General features: G+C 35.9%; 2 protein-coding genes across 2 annotated transcripts; one reads left to right on the top strand and one right to left on the bottom strand.

The window, feature by feature from the left end:
• Positions 1–3,513: 3,513 nt before the first annotated feature.
• On the top strand, positions 3,514–4,368 carry LOC136812364 (uncharacterized). The gene has a single exon (XM_067068860.1). The coding sequence runs from the start codon at positions 3,514–3,516 to the stop codon at positions 4,366–4,368; it is 855 nt and encodes a 284-aa protein (XP_066924961.1).
• A 37-nt stretch (positions 4,369–4,405) lies between these two features.
• On the bottom strand, positions 4,406–7,861 carry LOC136812363 (uncharacterized). The gene is made up of 9 exons (XM_067068859.1): positions 7,638–7,861; positions 7,221–7,518; positions 6,964–7,084; positions 6,644–6,843; positions 6,199–6,486; positions 5,861–6,062; positions 5,644–5,731; positions 5,360–5,527; positions 4,406–5,175 (listed from the first exon to the last, which is right to left on the bottom strand). The coding sequence occupies exons 1-9, from the start codon at positions 7,724–7,726 to the stop codon at positions 4,476–4,478; spliced, it is 2,154 nt and encodes a 717-aa protein (XP_066924960.1). The 5' UTR covers positions 7,727–7,861; the 3' UTR covers positions 4,406–4,475.
• Between the last annotated feature and the right edge of the window lie 9,119 nt (positions 7,862–16,980).

Below are 16,980 nucleotides of genomic sequence, written 5' to 3'. Positions count from 1 at the left end.
GTCTACTTTTAAAATTCTTTCTTCTTTCAATCGTGTAGACCAAGACGTGATGACCAAACGAAAGACATGAAATGGCTTCCAGATCCAGTTCCAGTTGACGATCATTATAAAAAGTTTCATGAGGTTTATGGGACCGAGACGAAAGAGGTAAAGGATTGATATGATCAAGTTAAATGATAGAAAAAAATTAACACAAAAAATATTATAAGGCTTGCATTTTATATCTCAACTAGATGAAAAGTCTGACTATGTTTTATAATCTTTTATTATGATTTTTGTTTCAGAACCGACCAAGCAGTAAAGTGAAACCAAAATCGAAGCGTGTAAAGATGACATTCTCTCCCTCAGTGCAACACGCGAAGAACACGGATGTGATGGTCGAATGTGCCGAATGTGGAAAGTGGCGTTTGGTTTTTTCTAAGAAAAAACTAACCAAAAATACCAAACAAATGTTGGAAACGCTTTTTGATATACATGTGGTCTAGTATTTGAGGATATGCAAGTCAAAAATCTTCCGAAGGATGTGTTCATAAAAGACCACTGTTGTGCTGATCCCATCGAAAAACTGTATTATAAGTGCGGCTATGAGCCAATTTGCGTATATTGTGCCGAGTACTTGCATGGTGTGGATGACGATGAAGAAGACTATCCCCAATGTCAAGATTGTGATCAGGAACCAATCAAAAAGAGACTTTAATGTTTATTCTTATTTTATTTCTTCTATTTCAACAGTATTTACTAGTTTACGACCAACTTTTGAAAACACTTTACAAAGTTTTGACTTGATGTCATCAATTTTATTTCTTTTCCTATCATCTCTTTTCGATATGAATTTGTTCTACAATCGACGCTCATCACCTCGTTCCACGATTCCTAACTAACGATTCCTTACGATTAAACCTTAAGATATTTTGAAAAGTTCAAGATAATGATTTTGCGTTTGGTTTGTGTGGTCTTGTGACCCAACTCTATAATATACGTCCAAGTTTTTTATAGCTAAAGTATAGTTTTCCGGGTATAGACGATGGTCTTTATCAGCGTAAACTCTTCCAATCACCGTAACTCAATGTTAGACTTCGGATTGTGTATCTATAAGGAAAAACGAAAAATCTGGTAAAAATAAATGTTTATGGTAAAATAATGAATAATGAAAACTTGGCTGCATCGAATTCTGAAAATCGTCATTACGGTAAACATATCATTAATTTCCATCAGCCTGAGCGAGAAATCATTTTCACCAACTTTTTCAACAACGACAAGGACAAAAGTTGAAAACCAACAAAAGAAAACAGCAACAAACCTTAAAGCCAACAACAATAACGAAATATATACAAAGAACCAAAAAGTAACAACCCACAAATAAACATTCTTACGATAGACAAACAATAAATATAAATCTACAAATTTAGCGGAGAGAAAACTGGTAAGTGAATTTAAAGAAAGTTGAGAAATAAATGGAGTGTGGATAGATGAAGACCAAAGTCTGGCATCAGGTGTGGGCATGAGTAAGCTTGCCCTGCTACTCTAGAGTCACCCGTCATCTAACCAAAGGTTAGACCGGAATCCCGTCTATCGCTTCACTGCGGAAATCTCGAAAAAACTCGAATTCCTTGTTCAGCAGATAGACGGGTCTGTTTGAATGTTCAAGAAGGTGAACATAGAATGCGCGGTCGTGTTTACTATTTAAGAAAAAGTTGCTTTCCGCAATTTTAGTTTTAGTGAGTGTAACCATTGAACCGCGAATATTAATTTTGAATAATTTTGAATCTCATAATGGCGCACTTTTTATAAACATAAACAAGGCTGGGAAAGTTGGTTGTGGTAATCTTAGAAAACTATTTTCAATTTTTTGCAAATAATATTTTGTTTTTTTACTTCTTCTTTAGCAAATATTAATAATATGAATAGTAACAAATTTATAATCTCTCACAACGGCAGACTAGATTTTACTTCATACTCTTGGTTTTACTTTTGATACACAAAAAACCTGTTATTTAAAAAAAACATTAGACACAACACATATATCATCAGTGGTTTTACTCCTGTCTTGGAAATCTCGAACTCGACACACGAAACAAACTGTTATTTTTATAACAACGTACACAAAACAAACTGTTATTTTTATAACAACATCACATTAGAAAATGGCTGCTGCACAAGTTGATGCTTTTAAGTCACAAATGACTGAACAATCTTCTCTAACTCTAGAAAAAATTGCTACTGATGCAATTAAGAAAGTTGATTCAAATTTCTCGTTGAAGAGAAAGCAGATGGACTGCATCGAAAATGTTGTTGCTGGTAAAGATACTCTTGCTATCCTTCCTACCGCATATGGAAAAAGTATGATTTATCAGTTACTTCCTTCAATCTTCCGGGCCCTTCCCAACAGTTCGAAGCACCCAATTGTTCTTGTGGTTTCGCCTTTACAAAATCTGATACGGAATCAAATTGCTGAAGCTGAAGAACTTGGTTCATATCTCAACATCAAGGCATGCAGCCTTGACAAATGTTCAGACGTTGAAACACTTAAAATGAATGGGTACAATATCTTATTTGGAATTCCTGAAAAATGGCTTTTGTCCTCAGTGAAAGATTTTCTCACCACGTCATTTCTTCGAAAGAACGTTGTTTGTGTTGTTGTTGATGAAGCCCATAAAATTTCGTGGTAAGTAATTTTTATTTCTATGAAAATGCCTAAACCAAGGCCTTTTTATTTGCTAGCAAATTGAAACAAAAAAATCTTTGATCCTGCATATATGTTCCATGTATTTTTTAAATCAAAATTTCAATTTGTGACATTCCCAGGCTTGATCATGATATATATATATATATGTGTAATAAACACGTTTTTTTAATAAGCATAACACTAATAAGCATATTCAGGCTCAAATATTAGAAAAACTTAAACATATGCTAAGCCTCAGTCTAAGATTTCAAGGCATTTTTAATCTCCCAAATTACAAAAAACTTGCAAAATGTATGTACATAAGCATAGCATAAGCATGAGGCTCAAAAAATTCGTTTTGCTAAGCATAGAGGCTCACCAAAATTTACCCTTACTGTATTGAGAAGTTTTTTACTCTTTTTTTCAGGGGTGTTCCTGCTTCATCTTCTACAGAAAGCGTATTCAGAGAAGCCTTTTCTCGCATCGGAGAGATTCGATCATTTTGTTCAGAGAAAGTTCCCGTTCTGGCCCTTAGTGCAACAATTGAAATGGACTTCACTGAAATTTTGCGAGGTGCATGCAGTCTGTCTAAATATGTAAGGTATATTCATTCTTCTCCTGATAGAAAGAATATTAGACTATCAATCGTAGATGCTGGGAGCAAATCAATATCGTGCTTTAATTGGCTGCTCAACATTATCAGTCAAAACAGTGAAAACACTCCAAAAGTGTTGATATATTGTCGATCTCAGAAACTGGTTTCTTGGTTATTTGGGCAGTTTCTATCCAAACTTGGATTAGGAATCTACAAAAATCGGGAAAAGCATTATGATAATTTTCTTGTTGGCATGTTTCATGCAGACACATCACCACACAACAAAGAGAAGTACCTTGCTTCGCTTACTTCTGTAGATGATACATTACCTCGTGTCATAATTGCAACAAGCACAATCGGGTGTGGTATCAATGCAAAAAAATTAAAGTATGTTTGTCATTTTGGGCCTGCTTTTTCACTTGTTGATTACTGCCAGCAGATTGGGCGGGCAGGACGGAATGATGAATCGGATTGTCATGCCATATTATACACATACAAAGGTTGTGACAAGGACATCAACCCAAAAATGAAAAATTACACCAAATTAACCACCTGTTTACGCACTGCATTGTTTTCACCATTCAACGAAAATAGCAGCCCTATTGTTTCGCTAGCTCCAGCCTATTCATGTTGCTCAGTCTGTCATCAATCTTCCGATCATCCCAATAATCATGATTTTGAAAAGGAATGCGAGTTTGGTACTGCCCATGTTATTGAACCAGTTCGAAATGCTACACTGGAGGATAAAAGTGCTATTGAAGCTTTGTTATTGGAATACCATCATAATTATTTTCAAAGTGACCCCCATATAAACTTACCTTCTTCTTCGATAACTGGCTTAACTAGACCAGTGATCACTGATATATTAGAGAATATCAACTACGTAACATCACCAGACTACTTGATGGATCACATGACTATAGTTGATGAACACATTGCGATAATGATTTACTCAATAATATCAGACTATTTCGTTTCTTGTCCTGAAAAGGAAGCTGTAAAGGAACCTGAAACAGATCAAAACAGTGTCAACGAGGAGGAAAAATATGTTTTTTCTGATTTTGAAAACCTATCTGATATTGATATAGATTTTGAGCTTGAACATTGAAGGAATTGAAGGAACATTGTTATATTTTATGAATATACTCATTTCTAATTTTTCTTTTCAAGATCAAACAACAAAAGCATTGAGTTACAAAAAAAATGCTATGAAATTTAAGAATATAACAGTTTGAAGTCTTCCTTTTTTGATTTTGCCCACTGAAGAAGTTTGTCAATATCTAGCTTTGAAAGTGTGTCACTGTTGAAATCAGGGAACGATTCATAACTGTGACTTTTCTCATTGCTTTCGGCAAAGATATTCTGCTTCATGAATTGAGCAACGAGATTTTGAACATCTTTAAGAGTCTTTGCTTTGTTTTTTGATGAAATTTGTTGTTTGATTTTTGACTCGTTTTCAAATTTTTCCACGATGCTTTTAAGATTTTTCAATGACTTTGATACTCTTTCAGCATTTTCTCTGTTGACATTGCCACGGAGGTCACGAAGTAGCTCCTTTAAATAATTGTTCAAGTGTTCCATGTGTAAATCCATACTAATATTGTACCCCTTCATTCCATGTTTGTTGATGAAACGTTCCCAAATAAGACTCAGGGCAGCAGATGGCTCCATCTTAATACGAAAGAATGATTTTAAAACTGTGTAGGCATATTTACTTCTTCCATAACACTTGAAATAAAGGACTGCAACTCGATAATGCTCAAACAGCCTTTCTCCATCCCCCTCTTTGATTGCATCATTTATTGACCTCAACAACAAATTGTAAGTAAACAATGCTTTCTGATAACTCAATTTGTGATTGATAGTTTCCTTCTCTTCCTCCTCAGTAGGTTCGTTAGTTGACTCCATAGCATTTCTAGAAATGAAGAAATTATTTCTATATATTTTTTCAAATATTATTGTATTTGAGTGATATTTTCTGCTAAACATTTTCTGTTATATCAGATTCTATTGTAACTTTTTATTTTAGCACATTTTCGATAGAGCTTTCAAAGATTATTTTATACTAAACTTTAGACAGGATATCTATTTTTTATTACCTGTCATATTGGTGCTTAGCAACTTCGTGGCTGTCTCGCCCGTTTTTTGTCTTGTACGGTTTTTTTGTTGTGTTTTCGCATTTCGAACAAAAGTACAGTTTCATCTTGAATGGATTATCCTCGACTTTAGCATTTTCTTTGATCTCAACATTATACATCACTGTGAATCTGAAAATACAAAAAGAAATCTTGGTAAAAAAGGGTTAAACTTGTAGAATATAAACCAACTTTGTTTACTATTACTTCACGCTGTAATAATATAGTCTTTATGCTAAAGTGCTGACCTTCTGAAAATTTCTTCCACATTCTTTTGTAGCCAAGCATATCTTGCATCGTTACCACCATTTTTGACATCGCCAGGAATAGGATCATCTGTAAGGTGAAAAAAAATTAATCATTAAAATTTTCAAAAGATAAGAGAATTCTTCAGAAAACTTATAAATTTCATCATTGGTATGAAAACTGAATTAAATAAAATCCTTTGAACAACTTTCAACTTACCCTCGATTTTTTGCATATTAAAATGAGTCATCGTTGCAGCTACAATTAATGCATCTGTTTCGACATCGCTAAACTCTTTGAATGCGTTGAAATCGTCTTTAGCTCCTTTTTTGGCATTTGTTGAATTCGTTACATTCATCGACCATTCGGTGGTACCATGTTGGGCCCCTGATTCTCTTTGGCGAAATATTGTTTCCTTAACCTGATGGAAGTAAACGATTATTTTTTTTATGTCATTGGTATTTTTGATTCATTTTGATATTATAAAAATAATCATAGAAGGTTTAGTTATTATCAATATATAAGGCACACCTAAATATTGTTTTATTCAGTCTTACCTCGTATAGGGTTCGCTTCAAATGCCAGTCTTCATAAGCTGGTTTCAACCCTTGCAGCATCTCATAATCGTTTCGACAATCGACAAAGCCTTGTTGAGCGTTAATGATCCTCTCTTCTGTAAGCTGGTCTCCTCCGAACAATAGTGATTCGATGATTAGTCTCCCTATTTCATCATCTTCGTCAGTGTCAATGTCCATCATTGGAACATATTTGTCTTGAATTTCCCGTATAATTTGAATAATTTCGGTTGTAGAGTTTTCAGCGTGAAACGAAAGTCCAAGAGGTACCTGAATAAATAATGTTTATCTTTTTTAATTAAACTTTGTGACGGTATTTACCATAGTATAAAAGATTTCTAACATAATGTCACAACTCATATCTCCTCGTCAATTTATGTTTTTAAGTAAGGTATGTAAGATTATTAGGGCTTATACCAATACTTACAACGCGAGATTTTTCTGACATTTCTTTTGAAAATGCGTGAGGTATATGCCAGCAGACGTTTTTCCGTAGAAACTTGAATGCAGGGATGAAGTTAACAATGCTTCGGGCTATCAGGATCTTGTAGGTGCTTGAAAGCACTTCTTGCGTTTTCAATCCAGGGAATATAGGCATATTGCGATACTCTTGTAGTGTTCGATTGGCTAAATGTAAAAAGTGAAATTAAAGTTTTTATCCCATTAAATTAGTCCTTTCTTATTGATCATCAATTCTGAAGAAAACAAAAAATTTTTGATGCAGATTTCGAAAATAATAGTCGTTACCTTTAGAGGGATGAACCCTGTGTAATATAGCCATGTAGTGAAACCAATGGATGCTTTCATTACGTCTGTTCTTTCCTTGGTGTCTTGCCCTTTTCTCAAAGTCCAAGTTGTCTCCAACAATCTAAAAGAAAATTGAGTGTTTCAGTTTTAGCAGAAACCAATCAACGTATTGTTTTAAATTTATCATTAGAACTAGAACAATTTTCACCGTAGCTTTGACTGGGATATTTATGATGGTATAAAAAGTAATTAAAAACCTTAAATAGTGCAGCAGCCGGATTTGTCAATCTCCGTAGCTGTTTTGCCTCCTCGAACGTTGCGTCATTATCTTTCTTTAATGCCAAAATTGCCTTGTAGTCATCTTCGATCTCCTTTTTCCAACCAAGGACTTCAGAATCGAAATTTTCCCCCATGTCTTCGTTACGCTCCAAAGCAGTATTATAACAATTAGAAAGACCCATTTTGTTGAACCACCCAAAAGAACGTTTGCTAGCACCCGCCGATACTAACATTTGGTCATTTCTCGAAGCAACAACGTTTGAATTCTTGGGATACCTTAAAAGAAAATTTGAATAAACTTCTAGCGATGCCCAAGGTCAGATATCAAGGTCAGTCGAACCCAGGCACAGATATAATACAATCAATTCTTTACGTATTAATATTTTATTACTAACCGTGATTTGAAAATGGCGCCGTAGCATAAAGTTCTGATTGCATGGTCAACTGAGGATTCTCCGTCTGGTTTTCGATCTTTTCCACCCATCGCACCTTTCAAAGCACTAGATAGAACCGGACATAGGGCATCGACTGCTTTGCAAGATTCTGCATCGCTAAAATTGACAATACTTTCGACGGTGGGTGCCTCCAGCTCTTTTACAGCGTTGGGAAATTCCGTAAAGCATGCATGCGAGATATCGTCTAAGTCAGCTAGATCAATAACTTCCATCTGAAATTATAGAATGTCTAGAGTTTGATCTAGGACCAAAAAGTTAAGGTAAGGTAAGTAATGGGCTATAATGCATAAAAATATAGGAATGGTTAAAAACTCACCTTCTCATTACAATCATTAGCGATCTTGATTTTTTTCGCGCCAACAATCTGCTGTTCATTCTCTTCATCCACCTCTGGGAGTTTCCTTTTCAGTCCGAGTCCGACCCATTTTTCTGTTATTTTCTTCGCCTCTTCAATCTTTTTCAAATTTGATACGCATGATCGGCAAATCGACTCCGACAAGTCAGGATCCTCTTCAACAATCAAATTCACAGCTCTAAGTCTGTCTCTCAGTGTAGCGTTGTCTTTCTCTTTTTTCTTTTTGGATTTTTTCGTGGCGAATAAATTAAACCGGCACTCTTTAGATTCCGCGTTGTAAACTTTGTACTCTTCAGAACACAGTCTGCAGTATTCTTTCGACGTACTAGGTCGTTCTATATAATTAAACTGATTATCATTTGAATTGGAAGCCATTACGTGACCGCAGTCTCATATAACTCACGTGCGTTGTTTTTGTTGTGGTTTTGAGATCGAAAGTGATAATTCAAAGGACATGCGCGCGAAAATGATGTAATTAATTGTTTCAGCATTTACGACTTATTTTAACTTTTCGGAGTGCAATTTTTGAATCGATGGAATTTTCAAAGGATAATTTTTTTAATAAGGTTGTAAAATAAATATAATGATTAGAAAGCAACATAGAAACTGTAGGTTTATGTCTAGATAAGGGCATTTTTTTCCAAAACAAACTAAACGTTCCTTCAACAATGTCTCTATTTGCTTTTTCACGTCTCGTCTCAACTTTTGGCCATTGCTTGTATTAGCATAACCTTGTTCAAACTTGATAGTGCTAATATATATAGATTATATCTTTAGTGAAAAATATAACGCGCCAAAGCGGAAATAAATACTATCTCTTTAAAACATACTATCTTTTTTAAAAAATACTATTTTCGATTAAAACATGCTATTTTCGTTCAAAAAATACTATTTTCGTTGAAAAAATACTATTTCCGTTTGAAAAAATACTATTCTCGTTTAAAACAGACTATCTTCGTTTAAAAACATACTATCTTTTGTAATGATACTATCTTTTTTTAAACAATACTATCTATTTTAAAACGATACTATCTTTTTTAAAACATACTATCTTTTCGAAAACAGTCTGGAAACGAGGTTGGCACGTCTTGCCTCGCTCATTTTAAAGTTTGCATGCATGACCCGCGCATGGTGGGACGGCGGGAACATGCTTGCTGGATGGAAAGAACAACATGCTTTATATGGAAATGGCGGAACAGAAAGTCCAAAATGTGGTGAAAACACCACTGTTTTGGTTTTGATCTCAATGTTATGTGGTCATGTCCTTTTTTTCTTCTTTTGATTATGGTGTAAATGCCTGAAAGCTGCTTTAAATGGAGTAGTTAGTTGAACAGGAAGTATTCAGCCCTCAGACAGCGATGAGATTTTAGCTACACCAAGTGTAATTTCTAAGGCAAGCAAGCGGGGGGGGGGGGCTAATGCTACTGTCAACTGCTCTAGCTTGGGACTACATGGGATGTCATAAAAGAAACCATTTTACAGAGCTTCCAGACCATCTTTTTATTCTGTCTAAGAAACATCAGAGGCCGCTGCGGCTCCACTTTGTTTTGATGTTTGATGAAAGTGGGTAGGGCCATGTCCAGTGTCTGCAGGTGCCACACACACCACCATGGTTGGGGCCAACAGGAGAAAATTTCTAAGAATAAACCCTGCCTGCCAAAAACAGGTCTTTTTCAAGGGTTTTTTTAAAGCAGGATTTAGTTGAACCTGTTTGTTGTTGGGCCAAGGCCCGGGCCTGGTGCTGTAATATCATGGTCTCGCTTTTCATCTAAAGAATTTGACCCTTCTTGAGTAGAAAAAAAAACAGGAAAATCTTTTAGATTTCATAGTGAGCGTCGTGGGATAACTTTCATAGTTAAAAAGGGTCCATACACACAATTGCCTTTTGGGCTTTGGTAGCAGGGAAAAACTCAAGTTCTAGGTGGGACCACAGATTACAAAATATCAGGTGGGGCTTTAGATTGTGCTGGGATCTCTCATTTTGGTGGGACCTGGAACCCCCTTGCACACTATGGATTTTAAAGAATGTTTACAGATTTAACGCACGCTAACCATTTTAAAATCCAGCCATCTTTCACATTCATACCCTGATTTTTGGCACAAAGGTGTATGACTATAAACCCTCGAATGTGACAGAGCCCGATTTTTGACAAAAAAAATATTTGGGCAAATTTGGGCCAATCATTAATTTTTTCTGAATTTTTGCACGAAAGTAGGGTATCATCCTAGGTAAAAGATGGCCGAACCAGATTTACATAGAAAATTTTTTTGGCTCAAAAACGCATCTTCAGCTATAAGAATCGCTATTTATAAGCATGGGTCGATGTTCTTAACTAAATTACTCAAATTCTAGACGGGATAGATATATTATTTGCTCATGAAGTCATAATTTGAAAGAATGTTTTTGCTTAATAAGTATGAAATACTGGTTGTCAGACATGTTTTTGTAAGAAAATGGGCCAAATTCGATCTTTTTTTATAAGCACATCCCCAATTACTCAGCTTTTCTCGAAATTGGCTTACTCAAATTTTCTGATAATTGGCTCAAAGGTACATAATTTGGAAACCTCGATATCTTTCGCCTCTCCATTCGCCATATTGGATTATATGGAAAAATTATGATGGCCAAATTCCTGTGGTGAGAATATGCAGGAAAATATGCAAAACATATGCTAAAACTGTGATGTGCTAAAGCAGGCTGGACTAAAGCCTTTCACAAGATTTCACTTTCTAGGTGTGTCACCCCCTTTAATTTCCAGGGGATGATTTGTTATTATTCTAAAATTTCACGAGAAAAACTTTTTGTCAATACCCCTGGTGTATATAATTTTTATAGGAATAGCTCATAATGGACAAAAAGAAACTACTGGAGAAATTCACACATTTTGTTGATACATTGGATGATGGTGATGACGAAAAAGAAAACAAAAGTTCCAAAAGTGTCAATGAACCTCTTCCCCAGTAGCAATGGAAGAGCTGGAGGTGAGTTTTTTGGTAATTTAACTTTACACTCTTGTAATTTCTATCTAAGAAACAGTTGTTAGCTATTTCAGATATAAGTTATACACAAAATGAAAACCACATTTTACCCACACAAATAATACATTAATGGTAACTTATTTCCAGCTTTAAACTCGTTTTATGCAAAACAGTGATTTTAGACTTTAAGCACTCTTATTTTACAACACTATTTTAGCCGGGGTATGATCATAATCAGTCATTATTGCTTCAGGTACCCTTATCAACAGCTAGGTCCAATTAGCATTCAAGCTTGAAATACTTCCTATTACGAAAACCTTATTGATATGTTTAGCAACACTGATAAAATATGGATAAAAATCTTTATTTTTGCAGGTAAGAAATCAAAAACATCACCACCTGCATCTTTGCCGTCTCGTGGGAAGAGATTCAAACAACGAGGGAAGGAGAAGGCTCCCAAGAAACGCAGGGGGTCAGAAATGAAGAAAGACATTTTCTTGTTACCCCATCCTGTTTACCAACGCATTCCCTTGAAGTCTGCAAGAACCAATTATCACAAAAAGAAGTTGGTCATTACTGGATTAACGTGAGAATTTTTTCTACAGTCTCTGGCATGAAGGTCCATCAAGATTGACTAAACATACATAAAACAAAAAGCATACAAACCCTTGGGTCGTTTGCAAGAATTTTGCCCAATTTCTCAAAAAAGGTGCCCCCCTGCTTGTAGTTTTTGATTGCATAGCTCAACCTTGTTGGAGTAAAGTTTTTTTACAGCCTATTACCTTATTCTTGGTGGTCCATATCACTTTTGGCCTGAAAAATTCTTGAAAAAAGATTTTTTGACAGGTTTATACCCCAAAATGTCTCATACGTAACGTGTCCCTTCAACACTCTTTATGGTAAAGAGACTGTGGCAAGTTTAGCAATATCAATCTTTTTGCGGGGGTCATTTTTTTCGTTGCTGTGTGTCCAAAGCAGTCATTTACTGAGCATTTTTTCCTCGTTTGACCTTGTCATTCAAATTAAAAACTACAAAGTGTTAAAAATAATTTAAGGGCTCGTGATACACCTAATTTTTCGATTTCATGTCAACTTAAATGGCAATTTCTGAATTTTGAAAAAGATAAATGCAAAACTTTTTTTATATGTCCTGTTAGACCTACCTTTTTAGAATTTAAAAATCAAAAAATTGAAATGAAAACATGAAATGAAGAAGAATACAAAGAGTTTTTCACTTTTCGAAGCCCTAATTTCAAAAAATCTTTTTTTTTTTTGAATTTCGGTGAAAATCAAACATTTTTTTGTTCAGGTGTAGCCCGGAAACCTGGCGATGAAAACCCATTTGCTGAATCCTATCTTTTTTTTATAAATTTGTTGACGATGTCAGTAAATGACTGCTTTGGACACACAACCACAAAAAAATTACCCACGCAAAATATCTTTTTACCCACGCACGCATCCAAGCAAAAAAAAATTACCTATGGAAAAAAGTTTCAACCCAAGCACCCACTCATATTTTTGACCCACACAGATTTTTGACCCACACATCCATCCACGCAATTTAGCAGACTCGTTGGTAGCCCATGTCTAACGTACAATTTATAAATGTGTAGAATTGGTGTCTAGCTGTACCTCAGTCAAGGTACACTATTCTTATAAAAAAGGAGTGTAGCCGCTGTCTGAGTCTCAAAAGAGAGATGCAAAGGAACATCCTGCAAAATGTATTTTTTTATTTTCAGTATTAACGATGAAATGACAGAAAGTCAAATCAAAACCTTGATTTTGGAACGATTCCAGACGAGATTTGCTAATTTACAAGGTTTTGAATTTCTTAAAGCGGTTAATGGCGATGATTTGGTCCAGCCAGATGTTGATGAGTACGATTTTCACACTATCAAACACTTTGCCAAAACTACTCCAATATATATTAGAAGTTCAACGGATCTCGGTTTGGACAATGTTGATCCGGTACCACTGAGAGACCTTGTGGACGAGTTGAATTCTCCTTTTGATGTAGAAGCTAGTGATGGTAGCTCAAGTGATCAAGAGGGTGAGGGTGACAGTAGAGCTAAGAAGGACAACGCCGAAATTAATCAACAGCCATCAAGTTCAAACTCACGCCCAAGATCATCAATCGAACGGAGTTATGTAGACTGCCCTATTTGTGGAACTCCCTTCCCAGCAAACTTTGTTGAGAAACATGCCGCTGATTGTGGTCTAATAAACTACAGTACAATAAGTGTTAGTGAGGATGAAGAGATAGATGAAACTCTGCCGTATGAAGAAGAGTCGGAGGAAGTGATACAAAATGTTGGGGATTTAATAAGAAAGTTTTCTGACACAGACCCATTTGAAAAACTCTCCGTTAGAAGGCTTTTTGCCTGGAAGGACTACAGAGATGCCATGGTAAACAAGCCATGGTTTACCGGGAAGAAAGCGTTGCGCGTCAGATTTGTGGGGGAGCCTGGTACTGGATCTGGCCCAGTTAGAGAGTTTTTCACTGGTGAGAATAACTTAAGTCGCAAATTTTTTAACATATTCGAAAGTTCGAGCAAGTTTGTTTGAATTTTTCGGTCAAGGGGTCAAGGACCAATACAGAACCCATTGTTGGTTAGTGATGTCAATTCATGTCAAAGAGTCGATGATCTGAATTAGTGTTTTTCACATGTTTGACTTCCAAATAACAATTTGTACCATTTTGCAATTTACACACGATCTCAGATTTCAAACTTTTCTCCCTTTTTCTATATTTTAGTTGCCATTGACCAAATGAAAGCCGAACTATTTACAGATGGGCTTCCTAACAAATCCACAATGAATTTAACAAACCAATCCTTCTTCTATGCTGGACGTCTAATGGGCTTGTCGGTTCTTCACTGTGGTATGAACCCGGCAATATTGCAAGATTGGTGTTATAATTACATTTTGACATCTTCCATGCCAACTGTTACAGATTATCCTGAAGAATTTACCCGAAAACCAGATATCCAAAAGGTAAAATTTTTTTATGATTGTATAGTCAAACTATCTTCATAGGAAAATCCAAAAACCACTTTCGACTTTTACAAAAAGAATGTTTGACAAAAATTAAACAGAGTTATTTTTTCATGGAGGATAGATTGGACAGTGCTATCAAAAAAGACTTGGGCAGGTTTTTGGAAGGGTTTGTAACTTGAAAAAATCATGAAAATATCACTGTCTTTTAGATGAAAATATTCAATTTTGTTTTTATTCAACAATCTTGTTTTTCGGGGTTTCCACTTTTGTGCCGCCCACACTTAAGCTCAAAAGGAGCAGGCCAATTTACCATCAAAGACCTTAAGAGGCGCCGCAAAATCAGCCGGCTTCAGCTATCAGTGTTCCTATGAAATTGCAGTTGTAGCTGACATCGCATGAAAACCACTGCCAGTCTTTTTCTTTGAAATCTGCTGCACGGTCTGAATCCAAAGGTTCCAGATGTTGAATATTTTCCTGATCATCAGAGTTATGCATCTTGGAAGAAACTTGCCTGGCACCAGATAGATTTATTTGATGTGCAATAAATTAATTTTAAAAAACATATGAACTCTAAAAATACTATGCCTCTCCTAATTTCAAGGGAACTTTACCCTCAGTGTGGGGGGGGGTCGGGAATTAAAATGTCCAGGGAAGAAATTTTCTCGATCATAATTTTTTAAAATTTTATAAACATATTACGCACAATCTTCTTCTACCTTTGAGTTCTCTTCAAAATTAGAAATTTTATTAAATCGCCGGAATAAATTCCGCCAAAATAGACAAACTGGCTCATTTTTCCCTGCCGAAATTTATTTTGCCAATAAGGTATTTATTTGTTTATAAAATCCAGATCAAATTTGATTTTTATTAGCTATTAGAGGCAAAATCCAATCAAGAGACGACGAGACACCCACTAATCAAGGATGATGCAGTTTACAATTTGGTTGAAAAAATTGGATTCACCGCATCGATTGCAAAGTTTGAGCTTTCTCAAAGGGAAGATGTCTTGAGGTAAAAATGTCTATTTTAAGGAGATATTGCAAAAAAAACCACGCACCTGATTTTTAGATTAGATTAACGTCAATTTGTTTTCGGTTAAAGCCTAGCCTGTACCAAACCCTACCATTTTGATGTTGCTGAAGATAGTTGGGTTTGTTACGTCGAGAAGGATTTCTTGTCCAAGGTTATTTGCAAAAAGCCACACGATGAAGTGCAATGTTCACATTATGACGTATCAAAGTAAGGCAATTCTATTTCCCTTGGGGAGTTGTTCTAGATCAAAATCAATTCCTTTCCAACTTTTTATGACAATTGTAATGAAAAGCAATTCTCAAGTTGATTGTTTCTAATTAAAATGCATGAAATGCAAAACTTACTTTCGTAAACAGTGAAAGTTTCTAAAGTTCTCCTTAGCTCTAGAAACCCCATTTATGGACAAGAAAATCGCCTCGACGTTTCAAACCCTCACACGGAAAGATTTTTTTTTGATTTGAAAAATCGTCCCGCTGTGGGGGTTTGGTACAGGCTAGTTAAAGCCTGGAATACAGCAACTTTTGAGGAGTACGGGAATCAACGTTAGAGAATCAAATTTGTCCTGTCGTACTTGCAGCATAAAGCTCCAATTTACGTCAATCTCGAACCCGTCAAAATTTGCACTATTCTTGATATGCAACACTTGCCTTGCAACTAATGTATTCATTGCAACATCACGTACTCAATAATTGATTGGTTTCAATTGATGCAGTGACTGATTTTACGTCACTTAACACCAATCTAATCAGCTGCTGGTCCATGATGCATATCATGAATTCCACATTTGAATTCGCATTGTCATTGAATGGCGAATTTGTTCTTGTTATGTTTTCTATTTTCATCTCCAACCCTTTTCGATGTTTTAAACTTTAAAACAACTATAACCTAGACTAGGTCATAGTGTCAGCCCCCCTTTTTACTGGGGGGCTAGAGATTTTCAAAAAGTTCCAAAAAGGGGGGGCTGAACGTTTTTGGCCATTTTTGGCTGTTTTCTGGGGGCATCTGCTGGGGGGCTAAATTTTTTATTTTTTGGAATTTTTTCTGGGGGGGGGGGCTGAGACCCCTGAGGGCACTATGTAGGTTATATGAAACTTTGAAATAGGATACCCGTCCAGCTTTGACAAAAAGAAGCCACACATTTGGAAGAAAATTGATTTTTCAAACTTACTTTTGAATCGGTTAAGTTAGGAAAATTTGTATTTTTATCCGAAATCTTCCCGATTCGACAAAGGAAGAAGAAATTCAACACGACTTTTCTTCCTTTGAAAAGTTTTCCAGTTTGCCATTTGATGAATTATATCATAGAATGACCCCCCTGAGCTTAGGGGGGCTAAACCATTTTTACTTGATTGTATTTTTTAAAAAATACTGGGGGCTAGTTTGCTAGGGGGGCTGAGAGATTAGAAATAGAAACTGGGGGCAGAGCTATAGATTACAAATATTTTGAATTATGTTGAAAATCTATGCTGTAAGCAAGGTTTTGACCCTTATTAAATTTTTTTTTGCCTGCGGCGCAAGAAATTTATTGAGAATTTATATGCATAATTTCGTTGAGTTTTTGCTTTGTCAAGGTTGGGGCTACTCTCAGGTCTCTAATAGACGGGGGGTCTGGAATAAGCGGGGGGTCTGGAAAATTTTTCAAAAACTAATTGCCGGGGGGGTTGGAATAAGAATGTCCCGGGTGGAAAATTACTAAAAAAGGGGCTAATGAAGAAGAATTGGGGCGAAATGAAGAAGTTTTGAAATTATTTTTTCAAAATTTAATAAGCGGGGGGCTGGAATAAGAATGTCCTGGGTGGAAAATTTTCGAAAAATTAATTAGCGGGGGGGGACGTCTTTTAGAGACCAGAGAGTACGTTTTATTTAGCCGGGGGCTATTTTCCTTAGCCCCCCCCCTGAAAAATGCTGGGGGATGGACCC

Source organism: Clytia hemisphaerica, unplaced genomic scaffold (assembly GCF_902728285.1).
Source record: "Clytia hemisphaerica strain Z4C2 unplaced genomic scaffold, Clytia hemisphaerica genome assembly, whole genome shotgun sequence".
Taxonomy (NCBI): domain Eukaryota; kingdom Metazoa; phylum Cnidaria; class Hydrozoa; order Leptothecata; family Clytiidae; genus Clytia; species Clytia hemisphaerica.
Note: the sequence above shows the minus strand (reverse complement) of the source record. Positions and strands in the feature narration are given on the sequence as shown.

Coding starts and splice junctions, on each gene's coding strand:
- LOC136812363 (XM_067068859.1), bottom strand. CDS start 7,726: ATGGGTGGAAAAGATCGAAAACCAGACGGAGAATCCTCAGTTGACCAT. Junction 7,085..7,220: donor CGGCTGCTGCACTATTTAAG/GTTTTTAATTAC, acceptor ATTTTCTTTTAG/ATTGTTGGAGACAACTTGGA. Junction 6,844..6,963: donor CAGGGTTCATCCCTCTAAAG/GTAACGACTATT, acceptor TTTTACATTTAG/CCAATCGAACACTACAAGAG.
- LOC136812364 (XM_067068860.1), top strand. CDS start 3,514: ATGTTTCATGCAGACACATCACCACACAACAAAGAGAAGTACCTTGCT.